The following is a 24,457-nucleotide window of genomic DNA, read 5'->3' on the forward strand; positions in this document are numbered from 1 at the left end:
TACTACCTCCGTCCTGGTTTATAGATTTCCTTTGTAGTTTGTGCCAAATTTTGATTAAAGATGTAACTAACAAAATGTTAATGCATGTCAAAAAAAATTATCTTATTGAATTCGTATTTGAACATAGTTTTCAAAAATATAATGTTTGGTGACATGCGTGAACATTTTGTTAGTTTAGTCTATGGTCAAAATTTGACACGAAATACAATGGGGACCAATAAAACCCGGACGGAGGTAGTATTTGCAAACACCTTATAAAATAGTACATCAGCTTGTTCGAAGTCATCATCTTAGCACTGTCGCTATTCCTAACCACTTGACAAAGGGATGCCGATAGTCGGAGCCTAATACCAAATAGACATCGTAACAAAGCCTAACATCTAAAGCCGAAGGCCCCAATCGAGCCACACATTGGGTTTGGGGTACAAATCCGTCCGACACACTCTAATGTGTTGTCCCCACCGTCTTCCACCAATTCATCTTCAGAACAGAAACTAACACACCAACCTTGCCATAGGAGATGGCGGCACTTTCTTGTGTCCTTAAATTTAAGGTTTTCTAGGATTTCCCCCTTGGTAGAGAGTGGATTTTTGGAACCCGGTGTATTGAAGGACCTTATTTTAAATATTAAAAAAAACACATTTAAAGTTTAAAAAATCTGAAAAAAGTCTACGTGGTCATATGGCTGTATATTACACATGTCTAAGTTTGATGCTTAAATAAGTAAATATGCGACCTATACAAAAATAACAAAATGGTGATTTCCAAATAGTGAATAATGCATGCACTGTCCATCTTTCCAAATTCACAATTTTGTCATTTTTGTGTAACTCACATGGTTACTTATTTCAGCATCAAAATTTACACATGTGTAATATACATTCATATAAATATGTTGATTTGTTTTCAGAATTTTTTGAACTTCAAAATAGCATTTTGGCACAGTTCAAAAAATAGGGCTCCAATGCACCTGGGTTCCAAAGTGACTTTTTGCCCTAGGGATGTCTATATAGGAGTACATACGATTGAGAAAAACAGTTAGAAAACCTTAAATTTGAGAACGGAGCGAGTACTTGATTTGAACCAGAGATTTAACAAACGAAATAAACACTAGCTTATTTCATGGTCATACATATGTTTGCGTATTTTCTTTTGATTTTCGCCTTGGCGAGCAGAGTTGGGGCCGGTTTTTGCGTGGCCATGATTGATTGGATGATCATCAAGGGATAAGTTAGAAGATGCTGGAGACAGCTAGCAAGACGAGCTCCGGAACTGACCACTCTGTCCGTGTCTACCAACTAACAACAATTTGAACAAAAAGGGCACTGCTCTCTTTCTGCCCTCATAATACAAAAACTCTATTCGGATAAATTAAGCCTACTGATTAATCCAATCTTATCATGTATCTAAACTACTCCCATCCGCTAATTAACAACCGCCGACTAAACCATTCTATACCATTACATGACATGACAGGTGAGGTGACACAACAAGAGTAAACAAGCCACAAACATTTTTCACACAAAAATGGATTAGTTCACTAATAGAGCTAGTTAGCACTAATCATCCACTAATCAAGAAGTGGCAGCAAAAAATAGACCAAGAAAACAAAACATTATCATCACACACACCATGCATAGTAGAGCAGCCATGATTGGCTGGCCCTCTATAAGAAGCTCTCCAAAGACACTCCCTCTCCTCATCTCTCCCTCTCTCACACACACATCATCTCCTCCACCTCTCTCAACCAAGCCAAGGCCAAGAGCTCAGTGAAGCACCCGCGGCCATGGAGGGCAAGGAGGAGGACGTGCGGCTGGGCGCGAACCGCTACTCGGAGCACCAGCCCATCGGCACGGCGGCGCAGGGCGGCGGCGCGGACGAGAAGGACTACAAGGAGCCGCCCCGGGCCCCCTTCTTCGAGGCCGGGGAGCTCACCTCCTGGTCCTTCTACCGGGCCGGCATCGCCGAGTTCCTGGCCACCTTCCTCTTCCTCTACATCTCGGTGCTCACCGTGATGGGCGTGGTGGGCAACCCGTCGGGGTCCAAGTGCGGCACGGTCGGCATCCAGGGCATCGCCTGGAGCTTCGGCGGCATGATCTTCGTGCTCGTCTACTGCACCGCCGGCATCTCCGGCGGCCACATCAACCCCGCGGTCACCTTCGGGCTGTTCCTGGCCAGGAAGCTGTCGCTCACCAGGGCCGTGTTCTACATCGTGATGCAGTGCCTGGGGGCCATATGCGGCGCTGGGGTTGTCAAGGGGTTCCAGACCACGCTGTACCAGGGCAACGGCGGCGGCGCCAACTCCGTCGCGCCGGGGTACACCAAGGGGGACGGGCTTGGGGCTGAGATTGTTGGGACGTTCGTGCTGGTGTACACCGTCTTCTCCGCCACCGACGCCAAGCGCAGCGCCAGAGACTCCCACGTCCCCGTAAGTAGTCCTATGAACTATATGCAGATACAGTGCATCGGCAGGCCGGCGGCGACAACCGTTCTTGTTTGGTTTGGGCGGTGAAACTAATCAAAGCCGGTGGGAAACATGCAGATTTTGGCGCCGCTTCCTATCGGGTTCGCGGTGTTCCTGGTGCACCTGGCCACGATCCCCATCACGGGCACCGGCATCAACCCGGCGAGGTCCCTGGGCGCCGCCATCATCTACAACAAGAAGCAGGCGTGGGACGACCACGTAAGTAGAATCAACATCCTCCACCATTATTGGCTCGACCGTGTTAAGCTTGATGATGATTATGGTTACGAGCTGCGACTAATCTCATGGACATGATCTGATTGAAATTGTGCAGTGGATCTTCTGGGTGGGTCCGTTCATCGGCGCGGCGCTGGCGGCCATCTACCACGTGGTGGTGATCAGGGCCATCCCCTTCAAGAGCCGCGACTAGTCCACCAATCAACCAGCTGCATGCGGATGGAATCTTATCGCTGTTCATCGTCGGTCGATCGATCATGTGGTGGTGGTGGTTGCTCGCGCGCGCGTAGGACGTGGATCATGTCTCGGCCGCGCACGCTGTGATCATCTATATCTACCGTGCTGTTCCTCCTCTCCTCGGTGTGTGTGCCTGTCGGCAGCGTCACCTGTTCAAGTCTGCGAGTTTCAGTACTCCCTGTTGTACTTTCCCTTCCTTTTGTATTGCACGCGGTTTAATGGAGCGTGCATATGTATGTAAATTACTATTATGAAGGAACGACGATCGAGTTAATCAACGATCTTCTCGCCTGGAGATGAGAATAATATATATAAACATTATGTGATCATCGTCCTAGTTTCCTCTTCGATCGGACGTGTGTCGTGCTTATCTACACGGACGCACTCACGAACGCTGGGTGTTCATTTCTTTGGTCGTGGTTTTGGTGGAGTTAACTTTTCGTGCTATGGGTTCATCTCTTTGGTGGTTTTGATGAGGAATTAACCAACACCATGTGCGTTTCTTTTCCTAAAGGGGAAAACCCTGGCCTCTTCGTCATGTGATATACACAATCATTTCAGAGTCACTTAGTACCGAAAGGAACACAACCACACCGGTTGGTATCAAGATTACACAGCTCATCTACATAATCTGTTACTGACACGCCAACCAAGCTAATTGAACAATGCAACACCTGCGTGTTTGCATCCCGCAGTGATGATCAGTGGCCAACCATCAAATAAGATGAAGGGGGCTCAATCCTAACGGTGTGAAGAAAAGCCACAAACTCTTGTCTTTTTTGTTCAAATAAGTTTAAAATTTTGATACGAGGCTGTGCTGAATAGTAGTAATTTCTTTCCCAACTTCTAAGGTGGGCTTGAGCCTGTCGAAACAACCCCCTCAGATACGCCACTAGTGACGATGACGTACGAATTAACACCACAACTCTAGCATTTCCAAATCACCCAAAAATGGGACACATGTGCATCCAGATATATGGCATTTTCGTTTTGCCAAAGCTAGCAAGCTTGCTAGCCAGTGCGACGTGTACATCACGGCCAGTGAGCTGACCACCGAGGATAACATAGAGCATGTTGTGTGGAGTATAAAATCCTCATGACATCAGTCACTAACCAACAGGCGGCCCAAAAATACGTTATCCAGCCACATATTCTACGGTACATCTCCACCACGTACAATACAATACTCCGGGAGGTGCCTACGTAATGCCACAAGCAATCACCAGTTTCAGCTATATTATTAGTCTAGTTTCAACAAATCAGCATAGACTTTTGCTGTGGTAGCACAGGCACCTAACGGCGCGGAATGCAACGCGAGCTACTCTAGAGGTGTCACGGATTCGACAGCTGCATATGGTACTAGTATATTCTAGATGGTCGACGAGATATGTGTAGATGTATGGCTGGGTAGGGTTAGGCGGCCGCGTGACAACGATTGAGCAGTGGTGACAGAGTTTCGGTCTTGGGTGGGCGCAGTCGCGCAGATAGGCATATGGATGCATGGCCGGGTCGACAAGGAGAATATGCAACACGTGTACCTCCCCACGGCGCCAATCATGGTGTGTTTAGCCGTTTGTAGCCGAGCTATGCAGCGGCGCCATGTGATCGACCGGTGCTATGGCCACCGAAATCTGGATTTTATGAGTATCAAATTGGATGGTTAGAAGGCTGGGGGTGCCCACCAGATATTTCATCACTATAGACTATATACGGAGCAAAATGTGAATCTATACTCTAAAAAACGTCTATATACATCCGTATGTAGTCTTTATAATGGAATCTCTGAAAATATTTATATTTAGAAACGGAGGGAGAAGTAGCCAAGTTTTTCCAGAATGCAGGAATTCTTTTCAGCATTCATAGTTAAAGCGAGCGTAACGAGAAAAAGTCAGCCCACAAGAGGTGTTCCTCACTGTGATTCAAATGTTGTTCTTTTAGGGCATGTCCAATGGTAAGCGCTTATCCAGGCGCTTAGGAAAGAAAAAATATTTTTAGAAAATTTAAAAGACCCATAAGTGTTATCTCTTCCAACGCAAGGCGCTAAGCATCAGCGCTTAATACGGCTCAGGAACACGATTTATGCCTCAGCTTGTGCGGAGAAAGCACTAAGCGCTCGCTGCTATACTTGGCATCAATGCCAGCCCCAACGCTGGGAATCCACGACACAGCCGTCGCTTGGCTGGGAAAATTTTCCTAGCGCCCTGCTTTAGCGCCGGGCATTGGAGATGCCCTTAGATCAGAACTATTTCCTCTGTAAACTAATATAAGACGTTTAGTTTAGAGTACAATATATTTACATAGAGACATCACTGCTTCTTTTGGAACTCCTGTGGTAGTTGAACCATGTGACATCAAATCTTGCAGATTAAGAAACTCGAAAGGCGATATGGTTCTAGTTCGGTTTGGATATCACTTTAAATCGAGGGGTATATAATCGTAGTCCGGTGGCTCCATTATCCATACATTTAGGTCTCGATCTAATAACACAGAAAACTTAATGACAAGGGAATCCCCGAGAGCTCCTAACCAGTGCTTGAGGTGCCACCGAACGTGCTGGCGCACGGACCGCGACGTAAATAACACTCGGCTTGGTAGCTCGGTGGCTGGTTGGTTCGATCACCCTTTTTTTTTTACAGCAGCTCTATTCGTTAAGTGGCACAAGACAGTAATAAAGAGCAACAAAAATATAAAAAGACTTCTGGGTTTTTATACATAGAAACAATCATACAATAAAAAAATGTGTGTATGTTGTCCACGAATATGAAAAAAATGTCTGTGAACACACAAAAAAATACCACAAATTGGAAAAACAAAATGCTCATGAATCAATTTTTTTGTGAAGATTAAAAAATGTTCATGAGTTTGAAAAAAAATCAAGAATTAGTGAAAAATTCATGAATTTTAAAAAGCATGTGAATTGTAAAAGAGGTTCGTGAAATTGAGAAAAGTTTGTAAATTTTAATAAGTTCTTGAAAATGAAAAGCAATTTTTTTGAATTTTTTTTCATGAATTCGTAGTGCACTTTTTTATCTAATGAAAAATGTTTCATGGATGTGAATAAGGTCATCAGAAACGGGAAAAAGGAAAAGCGAAAAATGATTGGAAAAATCCAGGAAAACCCCCGGTCAGAAGCCTCTAGAAGCTTCAGAAACTGACAAAATGCTTCTAGAAGCTTCACTAAATTGATGGTGGATGTTTACGTAAACTGAAAACGCAACATACATTTCCCATTTACTACTTACACTAGTAGAATGCCCGTGCGTTGCAACGGGCTTTTTAAAATTTATAGTGGAAATGCAGTAATTTTAAAGAACTATAATGATATTGGTATCCATAGAGCTAGAAAAATAAATACAAATAATTAGAGGCATGGAGATCTACATAAGATAGCCCCATGTAAACTGCATATACAATAATCCTTGTAAATATTTTGCTTCTAATAAATTTGCAGTACACTTTGAGCTACTGTTTTACATCTCCAATAAGGAAACACTGAATCTTAACAGCGAAGATCAAATGCATGCTTCCCCGCCAGAGGTATAAAAATGTGTATTTTTTAATTGATGCGCTTTTGAAATCTTCTAGCTCATAACAGACCATAATTCATTGTGCCACATATTTTTGGAACTTATACATAAGCACTTATTCACCCTACAAATATTTTGTAGGGGGTCAAACTAACAAGAGAAAACATATGTCTTATGATAGAAATTGTAAGGTGAATGAGACTAAATGGTCAACCTTTTGCAAGGAGCCTTCTACAGATATACAACTTCAAAAGTTATGATTCCCGCAACATAGAAATATATGATAAGCTTGTAGATACTCATGGATTTTGCTTGATATGATATATCAAGTAACATGACGTAAGAGATGTGAGCAAGCGACAATCAAGACCATCGAGCTAATCAGAGCTGCTAAGCTAACAAGTGAGAGATGCAAGTGTTGTAGCTAGAGAAACAAAAAACTTAGAAAGTAATCCAAGTGTGCCACGATCACGACGTACATGAAAAGATGATACATTGGCAGCTAGACATGCTATGGCGAGAAGAAGGGTATAGAGTGGGAATCATCCGCATCCAGTTCCAGCGTCCCAACATCATATGCACTCTGTTTGAACTTTGAGTTGTAGGTTCATCATTTTCCATTATTCATTCATACCCCACTTTATCATCTGGGTCATCACAACTTGGATAATCTGCGGGAGGCGGAGGAAGAGTGGTGTCGCTCGTTGGTCCATTCTCCACCACGAATGCCATCGCCATGCCCGACGACACGTGTTGTGCGAGATGGCAGTGCAAGAACCACACCCCTGTTCATCGTTAGAGTAGCTGGCTGGCGTTGGCGGCCCCTGCAGCACAACCTCCACCGTGGTGTCGTAGCGCACCCTCCACACCGACACCCCTCTCGACGTGTAGCCGCGGTTGAACACTATCCTTGGTGGTGGCCTGCTTGGGAAGTCCCGGAGGGAGGTGATCATCGTGATATCCTTCTTGTAATATGCTTGGAGCAATGACGTTGTCGTCGGAAGCTGGAATGATATGTTGTTCATGCGGGTCACCATGCAGTAGGCTGGTGGTGATGGCACACTACCTTGTCTGCACAGTCTCCCCGTGTCAACGGCAATGAGCAGTCGCTCGTCGATGTTTCCGGGCACTGGCACCGGCCGCAGGCTGGTCAGGTTGCCATGGAAGTAGAACGACATGGTTTCGTCACGATAGTCGGGCATCTCAGGGACCATTATCGGACCAGTATCATCTGACGTTCCTTTGCCCGAGGCATTGGCGGTGTAGGACATGACCCCGCGTGAAATGAACACCGGGGTTTTGGTGGGGGGCCCCAATGACATGATGCTCAGTGCAACCATGTAGTACCTGCCGCCGGTAGGCGCGGCGGCGGCGACGACCAACGCATCGACGGTCTCGCCTGCTGCGATCAACGATGGTGTCCGTCATGTATGGTTTGACATAGTTGGCATCGACGGCCACCACCGTGAACGTGTGCCCGGCGATCTTGAAGTAGTACTGTGGGTGAAGCGCAGCGTTTACCATCCGCAAAAGATACGTCTTGCCAAGCTCCACTTCAAGAACATAATTGTCTTCGGTGACCCCTACACACATGTGAAACCGAATTTCTAGTAAACAACCAAAAACAACCTTTATAGAGTGAGATGATAGCTGTCTCTAACATCTAAGTGAAAACTAGCACGTAGCATTAATCAGTAATTAATCAATCACCGGAACAGGTATTAAGGTCCCCAAGCTTTCCGTTGATGGTAGATGAACGGGGCACATCGGCAAAGTCACTGTTCGCGAATCTCCTATCCAACTCGAAAGGATCTGTCTCCCACCATTCACCTGCAGTCAAGAGATCTTTTAACTGCACATGGGGCAACACGAAGGATATATAATTGCTAGCACTTGCGAACAAGAATAATATATATTCACCTATAACAATTGGGATCTCCTTGTCGGGTTTGGGGAACGGGTACGAGTCCGGCCCGGATCTTGGGCGGATGATGAGGGCGCCATGGACGGTCACACGGAGGGAGGTGACATGAGCGTGCCACCACAGCGTGCCCTCTTGCCCGGCCACGTCGAAACGGTATGTGAAGTTCTTGTTCGGTTGGATCGGGCATTGAGTGATCATCCCCGCCCCATCAGCCCAGCAATTCAGTTGCTGCTTCACTCCATGCCTGCATAAATGCACGTACATATAATTGTGTTTATATACATGCCATGTCTTTTTTTTTGACTTATATATATATATGCTTTTCCGTTCCATTGCTTTCTTCCTCCTCTGAAGAATAATAATGTTTTTCTCTCAAGTGTGAAAACACCTTTTTTTTTCTTTTGCGAGGAAACCCACTTCTTTCTGTAGGTATATTTATTATGTAAGAAAACTAGTTATTCTCTTTCATGTCTTTGTTTTCTCTCGAGAATAATAGTGTGACCGTATTTGTCTCAAGGTTGCTAAAAAGAAAAAAATGAAAGAAAAGAGCATGCATACGCTTAATTGCTTACCAGTGAATTGTTACTCCATGGGGCGACTTGTTGACGACATGAACAACCAGAGAGTCTCCTTCCGTGACCTCTATAGCTGGGCCGGGGAGCTGCCCGTTCACCACGGTGACGAGCGTATCGTTGCACAGGTGATTCAGCTTCATCTGGCTCACCTACGCATTCCAACAAATCGATCAGGAGACAGCTAGAGAATATGTATTGGATTAATCAGGAGACAGCTAGCATAGCTAGGAGCGCTTACGATGAACGTATGTTCAACGAGTGCAGCACTGCCGCCGCTGGACGCCGTTGCTAGAACCACAGCGAAGAAGAAGAAGAAGAAGAAGCAGCCCGCGACGCTGGCAGCCATGGCTGCCTACGGGAGTTAGCTTGTTTCTGTATGGATGGATGCTTTGGCGGACGGACTCCGACAGGACCAACTTATAGCAGATGCAGAAATGGTCCTTTGGCCGACCACTAAGTCACATTCAATCACTTCAGCAACCTTGGATCTCGCGCATTAAAGGTGTCGTTGGTAGCGGCGCACCTGAGCATGAAACACGAGGTCTCCTATTATTGGAGTGTTAGACTGTATTTACATGTGTATATTGTAACGTTGTATACCACCTCATTATATATATATATGTGATAGGCCATCCCTAGAGGGTTGTGCCGGTTCCCCCCAAAGCCTATTGTCTTACATGGTATCACGCTAGGTTACGTCCGCTTCCGCCTAAAAACCCTAAGCCGCCGCCGCCGCCGCCGCCCCGCCCGCCGTCGCCGTCGCCGTCGCCCGACTGCTATGACGTCCGCCGCTGCGTCCGGCTCCACCGCCACCGGTTTTCTGCCGGCCTCCCTCGCGGCACTTCTCTCGAGGCTGCTGGATGCCGCCTCCCTTCAGGCGCCGATCGGGACACGGAGCGTCGGCTCCCTCTTCGCGCTCCCGCCGGCTGCTACTTCGCCCGGGCAGGCGCTTGTGGCCCACACCGCCGCCGCCCCGTCAACCGCGGCTGTCGCGCCCTCGGCCACTGCGCCGCTGGTGGCGGAGGACGTCACGCTGGCAGGCTTCGCGGCGTCAACCGCGGCCATCGCGCCCTCTGTCACCGCGCCGGCTGCCCCTCTGACTGTCTCCACGGTGGTCTCACCTCGGCCAGTCTCCTCGATGGGATCGCAGCCGCCGCCGCCGTTTCACTTCGGCCATCTCATCACCATCAAGTTGTCGTCGGACAATTACATCTTCTGGCGCGCGCAGGTTCTTCCGCTTCTTGGGAGTCACTATCTGCTTGGCTATGTCGACGGCTCTCTCCCTTGCCCTCCTGCGCTGGTTGACAGCGTGCACGGTCCGGTCTATAATCCGGCTCACCGTGTCTGGACAGGGCAGGATCAGGCGAACCTCTCCTCCATCCAGGGGTCGCTCTCTCCGGCTGTTGCTGGGCTTGTTGTCTTCGCCAAGACGTCCCACGAGGCATGGACTATTCTTGAGCGCTCGTTTGCGGCACAGTCGCAGGCTCGTGTATCTGGGCTCCGTCGCCAACTTGGGGAGTGTCAGAAGCTTGACTCCACCGCCACTGAGTTCTACAACAAAGTCAAGAGTCTCGCCGACACGCTGGCCTCCATTGGACAGCCCCTCACCGACTCCGAGTTCAACTCGTTTATTGTCAATGGTCTTGATGAGGAGTATGACGCCCTAGTCGAGATCATCAATGAGAGGGGCAACTCCACGCCCATGCCAGCACACGAGGTCTTTTCACGCCTCCTGCTTACTGAGCAACGAGTCGAGACGCGCCGATCCAGGGGCAACGGCGCCCTCTCGGCAAACGCCGCCACCAAGGGTGGTCGCTCCTCTGCTTCATCCAGGGCTCCTTCGGGGCAGTCACCACCACCCGCCTCGGCCCCTCCTCCTACTGCGACAGAGTACAGGAGTATTGTTGGTGGGCTCCAGTACTTGACGATCACGCGACCAGACATTTCCTATGCTGTTAACCGAGTCTGCCAGTATCTGCAATCACCCCGTGACACTCATTGGTCTGCTGTTAAGCGGATTTTGCGCTATATTCGTTTCACGGTGGCTCATGGTTTGCATATTCGGCCGTCTGACTCTGGTTGTCTTTCAGCATATTCTGATGCAGACTGGGCCGGCAATCCGGATGACAGGCGATCCACGGGGGGTTATGCTGTCTTCTTTGGCTCTAACCTGATTGCCTGGAGTGCTCGGAAACAGGCTACTGTCTCGCGTAGCAGTACTGAGGCCGAGTATAAGGCTGTGGCCAATGCCACATCAGAGATCATCTGGGTACAGTCCTTGCTTCAGGAGTTAAGTATACCCCAATCACAGCCTCCTGTTCTTTGGTGTGATAACATCGGTGCTACATACCTTTCTGCAAATCCGGTATTCCATGCCCGAACGAAACACATTGAAGTTGACTATCACTTTGTGCATGAACGTGTCTCTCAGAAGCAACTACAGATCAAGTTTATTTCTTCCAAGGATCAACTTGCTGACATCTTCACCAAGCCATTGCCTTTGCCACAGTTTGAGACTTGCAGGCGCAATCTTACCCTTCTAGATTCATTAGAAAGTGGCTAAGATTGAGGGAGGGTGTTAGACTGTATTTACATGTGTATATTGTAACGTTGTATACCACCTCATTATATATATATGTGATTGGCCACCCCTAGAGGGTTGTGCCGGTTCCCCCCAAAGCCTATTGTCTTATATGGAGACAGGTATTGTGCAAAATTATAGGGGCCGCACTCACGTAAATTAATAAAATGTAAAATTTACACATGCTCGATTTACTAACAAATTAATAAAATGTAAAACCTACATGTGTCATGTGTTCCCTAGTGAGTGAATGTATGTTGGTACGCTGCTGGTTTTAGATATTTTCTTTTTGCGAGATGGTTGTTGAAGATAGTAATGCATATGTAGGAGCGGCATCGAAGCTACCAGACCTACTCCAGCACGAAGCAATAGAACCTACTCGGACCCAGGCTGTAGTTCAGAAAATACTAGCCATTAACGGGGCAGCAAGCTAGGAGCACGAGCTAGCGCTTACGACGAACGTGTGCTCAACGACCGCTGCCGCTAGAACCACGGCGAAGAAGAAGAACACAACACAAACGGCCATGGCTGACACCAGGGACTAGCTCTTCTGGACTGATGGATGGGTATGCTTGCCGACGGGCTCAAGCAACTGAGATCGAGTATACAAGAGCCACAAGAGCTACTTATAGCAGACGCAGATACTAGTATATCACTTATACAGAAATGTTTTTTTTTTCTTAGAGAGGAAGTAGCAGCGCTTGCACGAGGTCCACGAGGTGACGGGGATATGGGCCATGTTAGCATTCAAATTCCATCTGGTCCTCACCACTTGCTTTTGTTTCCACAGTTTACTGCTCGTGTTGGCCCAATTGGTCCAATCTACCAATCGGTTGGTTTAAAATTATATCTTCAAGCCATATTTTATGGGACAAAAATCTCCTTCCCTGCTCCATAATTATTTTACCTGCTGCTAAATATCAAACTAATCGAGGATAAATTTCACCCCAAATGCTCCATAATTTCATGCCTTGTTCACAGAGCCAAGAAAAATACACCTCGGCGGTTGAGGCCATGCTAGTCTTGACACGGAGATGTTGGCGAGGTGGGCTAGTTGTGTCCATGGGTTGGAACGCTGAGGTTGCCGGCGAAAGCCGAACTCCGACAGTGTCTGGAGTCGTCGGTGGTGACTCCTGTCGGAGTTTTTTTCCCTTGCTGAAGGCATAGATGGCGCAGTTCTCACCCCCCTTCCCGAGTTTCTCCAGGGAAACCCTAGATCCACTCTTCCAGATCGGACGACGACGCCGCTAGTAGCTATGCTTGGCACCGGTTACCCTCTTGTGGGCATCGTCTTGGAGGTGGATCCGGTCAGAGGGACCCATGGCTTGTGATGGATGGTGGGCCACGAAGGGGTACCAGCCGGGCGAGGTGGACGATTAGGCTCCTATGGCAATGATGGCGGGGTAAACGATGTCGGAGACATGGCATAGGTTAGGGTAGTTGGCTCTTCTCCGGCATGTCCGTGGGATTGCCGCGGTTGTTTGTTGCAGTCGAAGCTGCGGTGGCGGGGCCTTGGTGGCGTACGATGACATGCAACAGGTGGTTCGTTCAGTTATCTTTCGTGGCGCCAGCTTGCCTAGTTCTCCTTTGGAGTAGAAGCTGTGTCGTCTTGTTATGGATGGCGATCTACCATGAGAGTAAAATGTTGATCTACAACCAATAGGGTTGTTGTTTCCATTTTATTTTTCTTTGATCCTCGGATCCACCCCATGTTACTCTTCCGTGCGTAAAATACACTCGAGGCCCTAAAAGTATTCCAAGTGCGCTAATCAGATCCTAAAAGTTTGAAATCGTTCACCGCAGGTCCCATATGTGTATTTTACCCGCTATTTTTAGGACCTAATTGGCATATGGAATACTTTTAGGACCCGTAGTGAACGACTTACACACAAGACTTGTGGTGAACGATTTCAAACTTTTAGGACCTAGTTGACACCCTTGGAATACTTTTAGGACCTCCAATGTATTTTACTCTTCTTGCGTTGCTTCCTGCTAGATCTGAATCAAGCCAGCAATTTGCTGGGTCTTTCAAAAAAAATCTTAGACAAACATTTGTTTTTTTTTGTTGCAAAAGGAAAACATTTGGTACTGCAGCATAAAAAAATAAGACTTGGTCTGGGCCATTCTGGGCAATCGGTCCGTGTGTTTTGGGCTTCAGTTGGACTGATGCCGCCATTTTGGCCCACTCGTATGGCACGGGGCTCGGTCACTCGCCCTGTTCGGCACGGGGTTTAGCTCCCCGTCCCCAGGGCCGGGAGGCCAGATCAGAGCGCCACCGTACAACCTCCGCCGCCACCACCGCCACCGCCGTAACTCGGCCCCTCCCTTCCGGAGGGGAGTCCTCCTCTTCCCGCAGCGCAGCGCCACGGACTAGCTCGAGTTTCTTGGCGCGGCACAGGGGATCAGTGGCCGGCGACCGGGGTGAAGGAGGAGGTGACGCTGCACGGGCCGGCATCACACGTGCGGCGGAGCAGTGGGGATTCGCCGGCGACCATGCTCACAGTCACCGGTAAGATGCGGTGAGCCGAAACATATTTAGTCCCATATAGCCAGTTCACCAGGATCTCGATAGTCTTATCAAGCGGCCGTCTCAACATCGGTTTCACAGAGGGAAAGTCAGGATGGCCGAGTGGTTTATGGCGCCAGTTACAAGCACCCGGTACTCTTAATGAGGGCGTGGGTTCAAATCCCCACTCTTGACACCTCATTTTTTGGGTGAAATGACACCTTGATGACCCACAATTTCTTTCTTTTTTTTGAAACGGAGGCAAAAGATTTGTCTCATCGATTAATTAATAAGAAGAGAGGTGTCCAGTTAATTAATGGAAAACCGGACAAAAACCAATACAAACAAATCACATGCGGACTACTCCCAAAGTCTAAAACCCCAAGATCGCACTGTCGACCCTACAGACATTTCCAACAAGCAACAGACCCAAGCCCACACGCATCTACATTGCAAAGGAATCCCCAAAAAGAACACCTCGGATGTAAACAAATGACCCCCCAAAAACCACGATGATAAGCTAAACCATGAGGACGACCCATAAGACCAAGGAGCAACCATTAAGCAGCCGCAGACGCCTTCCCTAAGGCATCACTCTTCTTGTTTTTGCTTTTGAGAGACTTCTCCACCTTTTTTATCTTGTCTTTGTTAAACTTTTCGGTCAGGATGCATGCAACCGCTTTACTAGACCCAGGGCTAGCCGCCTCCAAGCTAGAGAGCAAGCTGCAAAGCTCTTTTGCAAAGAGAGCATCGGAACAAGGTGCCAACGTATTTGTCCCAACAACATCTCCACCTGGGGGCATCACGTGCCCAACGGTCACAGGCGAGCGAGTGACCGAGGCATCCAAACATGCACACACCACAAAGTCAGTCTAGCTAGACTCCAAGGGCGGTGGTGAGGGTGTCGTGGGCACCGCCAAAGCCCCTAGCAAGCTCATCTCCTTCGGAATCGCCACCGAAAGAGGTGGAGTGGACTCCTCACATAGCACTGTCAACTCAGGCATAATCTGTAGAATTGGAGCCACAACCTCAACAACCACTTCACCCCCAACATCAGTCGACACCATAGAGCAGGGCCTAGCATGAGGAGAGAACCCTCCATAGAGGTCGACTTCCTCTCCATCTGCAGAACCAACCTGAAGCTCGGGAAGTAGAGACCTAATCGGCACAACCTGAAGTTTACCAAGAGCAACCTCAGCCCTTGCCAAGACACTCTCAACACGCAAAAGACATTCGCGGAGCTCAACGCAAAGTAGCTCAGCCTGCTTCTCAAGGACGGGTTGTAATGGACATCAGCTTGGATGACGGATGCAGGCGGTGGAGCAACACATGGTTGCGGCATAGCCTCGTCGACGGGTTGCTTCGCACGACAAAAGCGAGCAATGGGGCTGAAACGGAGGCAATTCCTACAACGGATTGGATCCCTGCAAGAGTGTCCTCGATGACCCCGACACAAACACCAAAAACATCTATCTCTCAGCCATGTCGAAGGAGGCAGCCGTGCATTGAAGGTAGGGCGATGAAAAGCCAGAGGAGGCGCCGAACGACGCCCCTTCGAGACGAGCTGCCAGCCCCCCAGCTCATCCCCGCGCGGAGTGGCTACACGACACTCAACGGTAGGTGTGTCATCCCGACGAAAGCATCCACGCCAATTCCCCAACCAGGGCGCACAGGCGGGACGAATCAGTCGCCTCGAGCAATGATCTGCGACGATGCAAGAGCAGTGAGCGCAGCGTCCGAGGATGTTGTTGCCTTCCACCCCCCAATGGTCGGGTCTGACCTGCGGGAAGCAAGGGCAGTCGCAGCTAGCGCAGCAGCGGTGGGTAGCGGTGCCGAAGAATCCGCAGCCGCAAGCTGGGGGGAGAGCGAGTGTGGCAGCGACGGACGCGGGATTTGTGGCACAGATTTTTGGAGCAGGGTCGGTGCCATCGCCGGGACGACGTTGCCAACGGCAGTCGCGTGGACGCACGGAAGAGACTGAGGCGTGGACTCCTGTTCCAGAATGGAAGCTTCACTTGATGGAATGCTGCTGGAGAAGCCGAACGGGGTCGAACCTCGGGGGACGACGGCGGGCGGCGGTCGCAGCTTCACCACGAGCTCGGAGGTGGCTGGACGGGCGGCGTCCGACGGGGCCGTAGGGGCCGTTGCCGGCGCAGGGGAGCCGCCTGGTCGCGTGCATCGTCTTGGCCAAGGAAGCATCCTCTACCCATTGGTATCCGCACCCAGCACGACCGGAGCAGCAACCGGCGCCGATGACGACGGGGGTGCCGAGCATGGTGGAGTGCAGGAGGCCGAGAGGGAGGCGGACGGGGCTGGGGAGGCCGCGGCTGCCGCCGCCGATGGTGGCGCAGAAGCCGGCTTCGGGTGTGGAGGAGGAGCCATAGCGGAGGGAGCCACCGCGGGAGAAGAGCAGCCGCCGAGAGAGGACGTCGAGGGAATCCCGGATCTGGTCGTAGCTACTGAAGGGGAGGTCAAAGAAGGGAGATCGGGGCAGCGCCGCCGCGCGCTCACCCGTCTTCCGCGAGGTCGCCCGCCATTCACCTGAGTATGGGAGGAAAGGGGAGAGATCCTATATCGACCCACAATTTCTGATACTATTGTTGGTTGGGAGGCAAAGATCATGGATAACAAGCGTAGAGGTTTGGCAAAGAACCAATGCAACATCTAAATAAATGATGTTTAGATGTTGCATTGGTTCTGCCTATGCGAGAGATTTGACAGCAGATTAGCTTTGCGTAGTCGCCGAGCTTAATTTCACTCGATGTATGTTGTATCTGACTTACAGTTCCATTATTCAACCATAGTCGATAACAAGCGCTCAGTGGATGCAGCTTCAGCTTATTGCCAAAATTCTGTGGGTGATGAGGAGGTCAGTCCACACATCAAATCTTGCCGACGGCTTTTGTACAGCAATGTGTTTGTAAGCACATTTGGCATTTCTGTATGCATGTCATTTTGCCTAAAATGAGAAAATTACACGATAGTATCATATTTAAGGCAGCGATGGCGAATTGGTATCAAAATTGATAATTTTTACGTGTCAGTACCAAATTTGAAGCTAGCCGTTACACAAAGGTCTAAATCGTGTATATACACGTATTAACGTGTGTATCTGACCGACGGGGTCGCCTGTCGGGTGCCTATGTGGCATATATTTTGCAGAAAACCCCTTGCTTTATACACAATCACATAAATGCCCGTTATTTATATTAACGATGTATCTGACCGGCGGGGTCGCCTGTCGGGTGTCGGGTGCCTACGTGTCCTTCCGATACGGTGTTCACAAAATTGAAAACGCTCCCACGCATTAGAAAAACGGGAGTCGGATGGGCAGACCAAACAGATCACGTATTCGTAAAGAAAAAAGAGATAACGGAGCTTCCCGATACCTTAACCGAACACGTTACCGGGACCTCCTATTCGACGCGTTTTGCGTCAAACAGTTCCGCGACGCATAAGGGCACGCGCGACTGGGCTGGCCCATTGGTCGTGTCGCGAGCAGACTACTGTAGTCTACTAAAATAGGCAAAAAGTACTGCATTCAGCTGGATTCGAACATAGGATCTCCTACACATATGCTAGTGTTGCTAGCCAAGTGAGCTGGCGTGGTTTCTGGTTCATATATCAGCGCCAACGTATAAGAACAAACAGCTACCGGCAAATCCGAAATATTTTGAATTTCGAACTCAAACACTTTTTTAGAACGGGAATAGTTTTATAAACTCAGCTACTTTTCAAATCCGTGAATTCTTTTTAGGAAACTCACATTTTCTGAAAACAGTTATTCCCCCTTGAATGTTATTTTCTGGCCCATTGGCAACCGAGAGTTTGCGACTGACCGCTCCTAGCCACTCCAGCTGCCAGCTTTTCTGGTAGTAAAAGAAACTAAAAGAACTTACAATGCCCCTACAACCGGAATGATCTACTATAGCGAGCCAGAATTAGTTCCTCTAGTGGACATCTTAAAAAAATAAGCACACATTTTTTCTGAAAGTTTAGATTTTGAAAAGTGTCCGTACAACGCCCGTATGCTTACATTTTTTTTTGCATATGTGATCAGAAAAATTGAAATTGCAGAAAATGTTTTTGAAAAACATAAATCATTTTTTGAAGTTGTGAACAAATTATGAAATTCTGAACAAATTTCTAAACAACGAACATTTTTAAATTTTTTGAACAAATATTTTCAAAATTGAACATATCATGAAATGCCAAGAAAAAAAATTGAAACCACGAACATTTTTTGAATATGTGAACAAAAAAATGAAAAATGGAACATCTCAACAAATATCTAATAAAAATTTGAAACCACGAACATTTTTTGAATTTGTGAACAAAAATATGAAAAATGGAACATTTCAAGAAATATCTAATAAAAATTTGAAACCACGAACATTTTTTGAAACTCTTGAACACTTTTCGAAATGCAAACATTTTTTTCATTTTAGAACAAATTTTGCAACTACGAACATTTTTCTAATTTGTGAACAAAAATTTGAAAAACGGAACAATTTATGAAATATCAAACAAAAATTTGAAGCCGCGAACATTTTTTGTAATTGTGAACATTTTTTAGGAAATGGAACAATTCACGAAATTCCTAACAAAAATTGGAATTGCGAAAATCTTTTGATGAACATTTTTCTAAAATACGAACATTTTTAGAAATTCTGATCAAATTTTGAAATCACGAACATCTTTGGAAATTGGTGAAAATTTTCTGAACCATGAGAATTTTTGCAAATTGTGAATTATTTCTATAGAAGGAACATTTTTTCGAATTCCTGAACATTTTTTGAAATTTTGACCAAATTTTGAAAACAGGAACATTTTTGGAAATTCCTGTGCAACTTTTGAAATTGAAACATTTTGTGAATCTGGAACAAATTTTCAAAGGAGGAACGTTTTTTGAAATCTGAACAAAACTTTAAATTATCGAAAAGCATTTAAAAGGAAAATCTATGAAAAGATAAAACAGAAAAAAGAAACATAAAAGAGAAAAAAAGAAACAGAAAAAAAGAAAAACAAGAAAATGGAAAAACTAAAAATAGAAATGAAAAATAAAAAACCGGTTCAGGAACTTCTAGAAGGTTCCCAAAACCAGTAAAAACCGGCTGGGAATCGTCTAGAAGTTTCCCAAAACCAGAACGTGAAAGCTATACCTACGCTATAGTTGGGCCGGCCCAATCGCTCGCTAGATCGCCCCGCCTGTGCGATTCCCCGACTACTTGACGCAAAATGCGTCAAATAGGGTTTTCCCACGTTACCGGGGCAAATCAAACGCGTCGATAAATTTTGGGTCACGTGCACCCTAGCTAGGCCCAATCGCCGGCCCAACGTGTCTAACCTACTCCCTCGGTGCCAAATTACTCGTCGTGGTTTTAGTTTGAACTAAAACCACGACGAGTAATTTTGAATGGAGGGAGTAGTATAAAAGGTATCTCGCCTGGTTTGTTACTCCAACATCGCCCTGGCGTGGTGGCTAGCGCGCACGGTTCTGCTGGTCAAGGGTTCAATCACTCTCTGGCGCGTTTTTTTCCATTTCGCTTATCTAGGACCTTTTTCCCGCAAAATAGTGGGTACTTATGTGATTGCGTATAAAGCAAGAGGGTTTTGTGCAAAATACACGCCATATAGGCACCTGACAGGTGGACCCCGCCGGTCAAATACACCGTCAATACATGTTTATATGCGATTTAGCGAAAATGGCCTTTGGTGGCCGAGCTACCTGCAGGCCGAAATCAGCCCCGTCGATGCTCATTGCGATCGGTGCCAAGCAATTATGAGGCTACCGCATTTCCACCGTATTCGTAGGAGAGTTCGCTGCCGAGCGCCCGTATTTGCTATTAAATAAATCTTGCGGGCACACGTACACAAGCGCCCGTATTTGCTATTAAATAAATCTTGCGGGCACACGTACACGAGCAGGCATAGGGCACGGGATTTGACTCCGTCAACATGTGCAACGTCAGGGAGCGTTTGGGTCAAATGTTGAGAATCCTGCCGTTGCCTTGGTCTCGCCGGCTATTTGTAGGAGAGATGGCTCTCCATGGCAGCCGCACCCAGCTCAAACAAGATCGACATGGCTTTGTCTTCATCCTCAGTTCGTTCCAGGAAAAGGCGTCAGCACCTGCCCAGTCATACACCAATCAAAGCAACACAATTTGGTCACTGACAGAATGAAGAAGTCCAAGCAAGTGATTTCCACATTGAAAAACACATAATCTCCAACTAATTCTCTGACAGCAAACGATACTACATACATAGAGGTTCACTAATATGTGGAGTGGTCACTAGTAGTCTGACATCCACATAAGCACGGTTACATGAAACTGTCATATTTCAAGCATAGAAAATAAATAAAATCAACCATAGAAATCTGTCTTGGGCGTGTTGGTGCAGGTGTTCCTTCTGTGGCCTGTCAGGCTGCACCTGGAGCAATGAGGTGAATTCCTTGTCGCCTTTGGAAGATCCCCATCCTGTGGACATGTTGTGCTCTCGTGCCCTTGGCCCCGGCAGATTGAACATAACCTACTCCTCTTAGCTGGCTGTTCATATGGTGCTTTATTGTGGCTTATCGTAGGGCACCCCGCTAGTCTCTTCTTTGATGGCGCCGCAAAGCAATGTTTTCACATTTCTTAGTTGATCCATCGCAAGAGCATATGCATCCGCATTGTTGTCACCGAGTCTAACAATTTCAAGGCAAAGCAGATGCAAATTATTATGTCACCGCGAAGAGTACTTGAGAGGACCCTGGTCCTTTTGGTAACGTAGAAACACTGGAGGGAGTATATATATACCTTGCATCCCTTGTCCAACGCTTCAGTATTTGCCCGGCTGGAACCTCCTGCAGACCAAGCTGTATCATTACCTGAGAACAAGAGAAAAAGATCATCGTCAAAACCTACGCTTTTTGTTTGCTCTTGGCAATAATTTGTCTTGTATGTACAACAGAGGAACAATTAGAAAAAAAACACCTTCAGTGCATGGCTGCACACCATGCCAAAATGTTCAAACATTCCACATTCACACTTGAATTCGTCAGCAAGCTTGTTGACCTGGACGCGGAATTCAGTTTTACACCATTTGTCCCTTGAATCTTTCTTTACATGCCTCGCTATGTATTCACGACGAGGCACAACTTTGATCAGAACATATGACCCACATTCATATAGCATCTCGCCAAAATTTTCAAACATGTCCTTCGTATAAATTTTTGATGCATGTATCTCAATAGGTAGGTTCTGAGCAAGCAAAACACCACCCTGCATGTGGAGACATATCATTATCATGTGTTTTTACCTTTCCATATTTTGTCAACAACAAGACATGATTCATGGAAATATAAATTGCTCGTCAAAGGACAACACACAAAACTTTTATTCTTACCAGTTTGGTTCTCTTCTCTCGATAACTCTCCTCTGAATCTCTGTCAAATTGCATCTTCTCATATTGCCTGATGAAAAGGTGCACCAAGGATCCTGGTGGCACATATCCTTTCTGCAAATGGTTTGCAATTTCACTCTGTTGCGTGCTGGTCATCTTGGCGCAAAAAGCATCCATGAAGTAAGGCTTAGCCCACTTCATCCGAGTCTCATATATTTCTGTGATACATTTTTTTGTAGACCATGCTTCTCAACCATACATGCCCAACCATCCTCAAATTCTGTCTCACTAACCATGTGATGCACCATCCTGTTGAACTCCTGTTTGAACTCACTACCCTTGCCTAGCAGTGGCCCAAGGCACTCTTTTGCTTTCTTCAACACATGCCATTTGCACCACTTGTATGTGGCATGACATCTTCTATGGCAACCTCCATTGCACGAGCTTGGTTTGAAACCAACAGTTCTCTATCAGCACATTCCAGGAGGAAAACATTTTCACAGCAAGCTTAAAAAGAAGATCAACACTCGTAACTAGACGAGAACATTTTATTAAATACCTATGAGGATTTTGCGTGGTTGTGGCGCTCCTATCATCTAGAAGAACTCTATGAATATCCACTTGAAAGTGTCGATTTTCTCATGGCTCATCGGCACACCTCCAAAAATAATGCTTTGGAAGTGATTGTTGACACCAACGAGAGGCCAAACGGCATGTCGTATAGATTAGTTTTGTATGTCGTATCAAACGTGACAGTATCGCTAAAACACTTTAAATTGCTCGATGCTTCTCCCTGTTGTCCACATCAAAGTTTTGACTCAACCATCACAATCAACCTGCACACTGTATTTGAACTCAGGATCTTCAGCCCGCATTGCGTTGAACACCTCTATTGTTTTTGTGGCATCATTTTCTGACTGCTCTCTGTTAAGTTTTCCACAAAGAGTTTTGAGAGATCTCTTTGTGAATGGCACCTCCTTCACAGATCCAAAAAAAACTGCCAGCCACACTGTAAACCTTGCTCAGGCTTACATTGTTTTCTCTCAGCTGTTTCACCAAGCCTCTGATGTATCTATCTATGTGCCGGTGCGATTTCCAGTGCAGCTTCTCCATACAGTTAACTGAGACTGCATGGTTGTGTTCTGCTTTGTGTTCACATATGTACCATCCTCTATCATCAGATCTAAGCACCCGCATCAACACGGGGCATCCACACCTCGTCGAGCGGCTTTTCGATTGCAATGGCTTGCCCTGTTGAGTTTTTCCATAAGATATGAGAGCATAAAAAATGAAAAAAGTAGGTGTGGGGAAACATTTCTCTTTTTTGAATTAATGAATCATCATCACTGCACACGCGCACACAAACTCCTGCATGCAGCCTGTTTTTGGCATACCTGACGCTAAACCCAGTCTCCCAGGAGTATAGGTTGTAAAACTCACACGCTTCTTCAACTGTGTCGAATCTAGTTCTGAGCGCCGGGTTAACAACAGTGCCAACCTTGTTGTCTGCATAACCTCCCATTGAAGCTTCGAGGGCAAGGACTCTGCTTGGGTTGGCATCCCTCTCTTCTGGCGCTTTGCCAATCCTAACACTGCATTTTCCCCACAAACTGGTGTTAAATGTACTCTGTACTTGTACAGACCGATATAAACAGGTTGTTTTTCTGAAGAAAACATTGTTGATCTTTTGATACAGAATCAATAAATATGATCTAGCAACATGAGACGCTGATTGTAAAAATTATGGTTCCAAGCTAGCATGAACGCTATAACAGGTAAAAGATTGTTTCTACATGGGGTGAACTCTGTACATGCGTGTGTTCTAGTTACAGGCGAGTAGATGAAGCTTCAATATCTGGTCTTACAGCAAAGGCGATTACAGGAAGGTACAATCTCTGGCCTAACAGCAATGGAATGACAAATGAGTGTGTATTTCTTACCGTCGAGTCCAACAGGAGGCCTTTGATTTGTTGACGACGACACCCTCTGCATCTCCCTCATCTCCCATAGATGCAGTGGACGTATTCTGAACCGCCATATCGTTGGAGAACAAATCACATCCTTCATGGATGGAAGCAACCACAAACTCCACAACATCAATTCCGCCACCCAAAATATCACCCGCATCAGCCTTAGGAACCAATCTGCAGCACATACACAGTTCTCATCTAGTCAGATCCAACCAACAGCGTGGAGAAGAACTCAAGAACGAATCGGGGCGAAATCAAGGAGCAGAACACCAATCAAAGAAAGATCCCCTTTCGAGGTAAGCAACGACACGAGAAATAGGGACGCCAGATCAGGTCTTACCCTGATTCTGCTTCCTCAAAGAAGAACTAGAGGCCATCCAGTGGCGAAACGCCGCTCGCACAGCCACGACTTGAAGGGGATGAACGGCCCGACCAGGGAAAGGAGAAGCACCGCTTCCGGCGTTATCCTACCTTTTTTTTCTTGAGAAATCGGCGTTATCCTACCTGCAGCGCCAGATGGGACCAGGATTAATGTCGCATAGGCTATTTTTAAATTAGCCCAGCAAGCACATGACGTGTTTGCGTATCTAGCGCGCACCCGAGGCCCATGTACAATGATGGCACAGCAGGCCACGGGCACCCATGTATTTCAACTTAGTAGCTACCGTATACCTCCAACAAAAAAACGCACGCACACATCGCAGCGCAGTACTTCACGGCGCCAGATTCCGGCCTGCAGGCAGCCCGGCCACCAAAACGCCACTCCCGCGATTTAGACCTTTTTATAACGGCTAGCCTTAAACTTGGTACTGACACGTAAAAACTATCAATCTTGGTACCAATTCGCCACCACCGCCCTAAATGTGATACTCGTGTAATTTTCTCGCCTAAAATACCGAGACTCTACTGCAGTTTTTCTTCTGAGATTACGGATAAGCCATCTAGCTGCACATTTGTACAATGTGTGTCAATTTTATATCATTATATGAAGGAAACGGGGAAATGCCGCGCTGTACTGCACGGCGCCAGATTCGGGCCTGCAGGCAGCCC

At 47.1% G+C, this 24,457-nt stretch overlaps 2 protein-coding genes and 1 pseudogene across 2 annotated transcripts; 1 reads left to right on the forward strand and 2 right to left on the reverse strand.

Moving 5' to 3' along the window:
* The first annotated feature begins 1,691 nt into the window (after positions 1–1,691).
* LOC119325066 (aquaporin PIP1-5-like) lies at positions 1,692–3,229 on the forward strand. The gene is made up of 3 exons (XM_037598819.1): positions 1,692–2,428; positions 2,543–2,683; positions 2,799–3,229. The coding sequence occupies exons 1-3, from the start codon at positions 1,787–1,789 to the stop codon at positions 2,892–2,894; spliced, it is 879 nt and encodes a 292-aa protein (XP_037454716.1). The 5' UTR covers positions 1,692–1,786; the 3' UTR covers positions 2,895–3,229.
* Positions 3,230–6,684: 3,455 nt separating this feature from the next.
* On the reverse strand, positions 6,685–9,337 carry LOC119325069 (annotated as a pseudogene).
* Positions 9,338–20,284: 10,947 nt separating this feature from the next.
* LOC119325943 (protein FAR1-RELATED SEQUENCE 5-like) lies at positions 20,285–23,848 on the reverse strand. The gene is made up of 7 exons (XM_037599664.1): positions 23,748–23,848; positions 23,378–23,581; positions 22,832–23,029; positions 21,441–22,688; positions 21,029–21,316; positions 20,852–20,922; positions 20,285–20,739 (listed from the first exon to the last, which is right to left on the reverse strand). Exons 4-7 carry the CDS (start codon positions 21,636–21,638, stop codon positions 20,616–20,618), a joined length of 681 nt encoding a protein of 226 aa, XP_037455561.1. The 5' UTR covers positions 21,639–22,688; positions 22,832–23,029; positions 23,378–23,581; positions 23,748–23,848; the 3' UTR covers positions 20,285–20,615.
* Positions 23,849–24,457: the final 609 nt, after the last annotated feature.

The sequence above is a fragment of the Triticum dicoccoides genome, chromosome 6B (assembly GCF_002162155.2).
Source record: "Triticum dicoccoides isolate Atlit2015 ecotype Zavitan chromosome 6B, WEW_v2.0, whole genome shotgun sequence".
NCBI classification, from domain to species: domain Eukaryota; kingdom Viridiplantae; phylum Streptophyta; class Magnoliopsida; order Poales; family Poaceae; genus Triticum; species Triticum dicoccoides.

Bases quoted from the DNA above. Each gene is read 5' to 3' on its own strand.
- LOC119325066 (XM_037598819.1), top strand. From the start codon at position 1,787: ATGGAGGGCAAGGAGGAGGACGTGCGGCTGGGCGCGAACCGCTACTCG. The intron at 2,429-2,542 runs GTAAGTAGTCCT...GGAAACATGCAG, and splicing joins CCAGAGACTCCCACGTCCCC to ATTTTGGCGCCGCTTCCTAT. The intron at 2,684-2,798 runs GTAAGTAGAATC...GAAATTGTGCAG, and splicing joins AGCAGGCGTGGGACGACCAC to TGGATCTTCTGGGTGGGTCC.
- LOC119325943 (XM_037599664.1), bottom strand. From the start codon at position 21,638: ATGAAGTGGGCTAAGCCTTACTTCATGGATGCTTTTTGCGCCAAGATG. The intron at 20,923-21,028 runs GTGTTTTTTTTC...TCTTGTTCTCAG, and splicing joins TGTGCAGCCATGCACTGAAG to GTAATGATACAGCTTGGTCT. The intron at 20,740-20,851 runs GTATATATATAC...TGAAATTGTTAG, and splicing joins CGTTGGACAAGGGATGCAAG to ACTCGGTGACAACAATGCGG.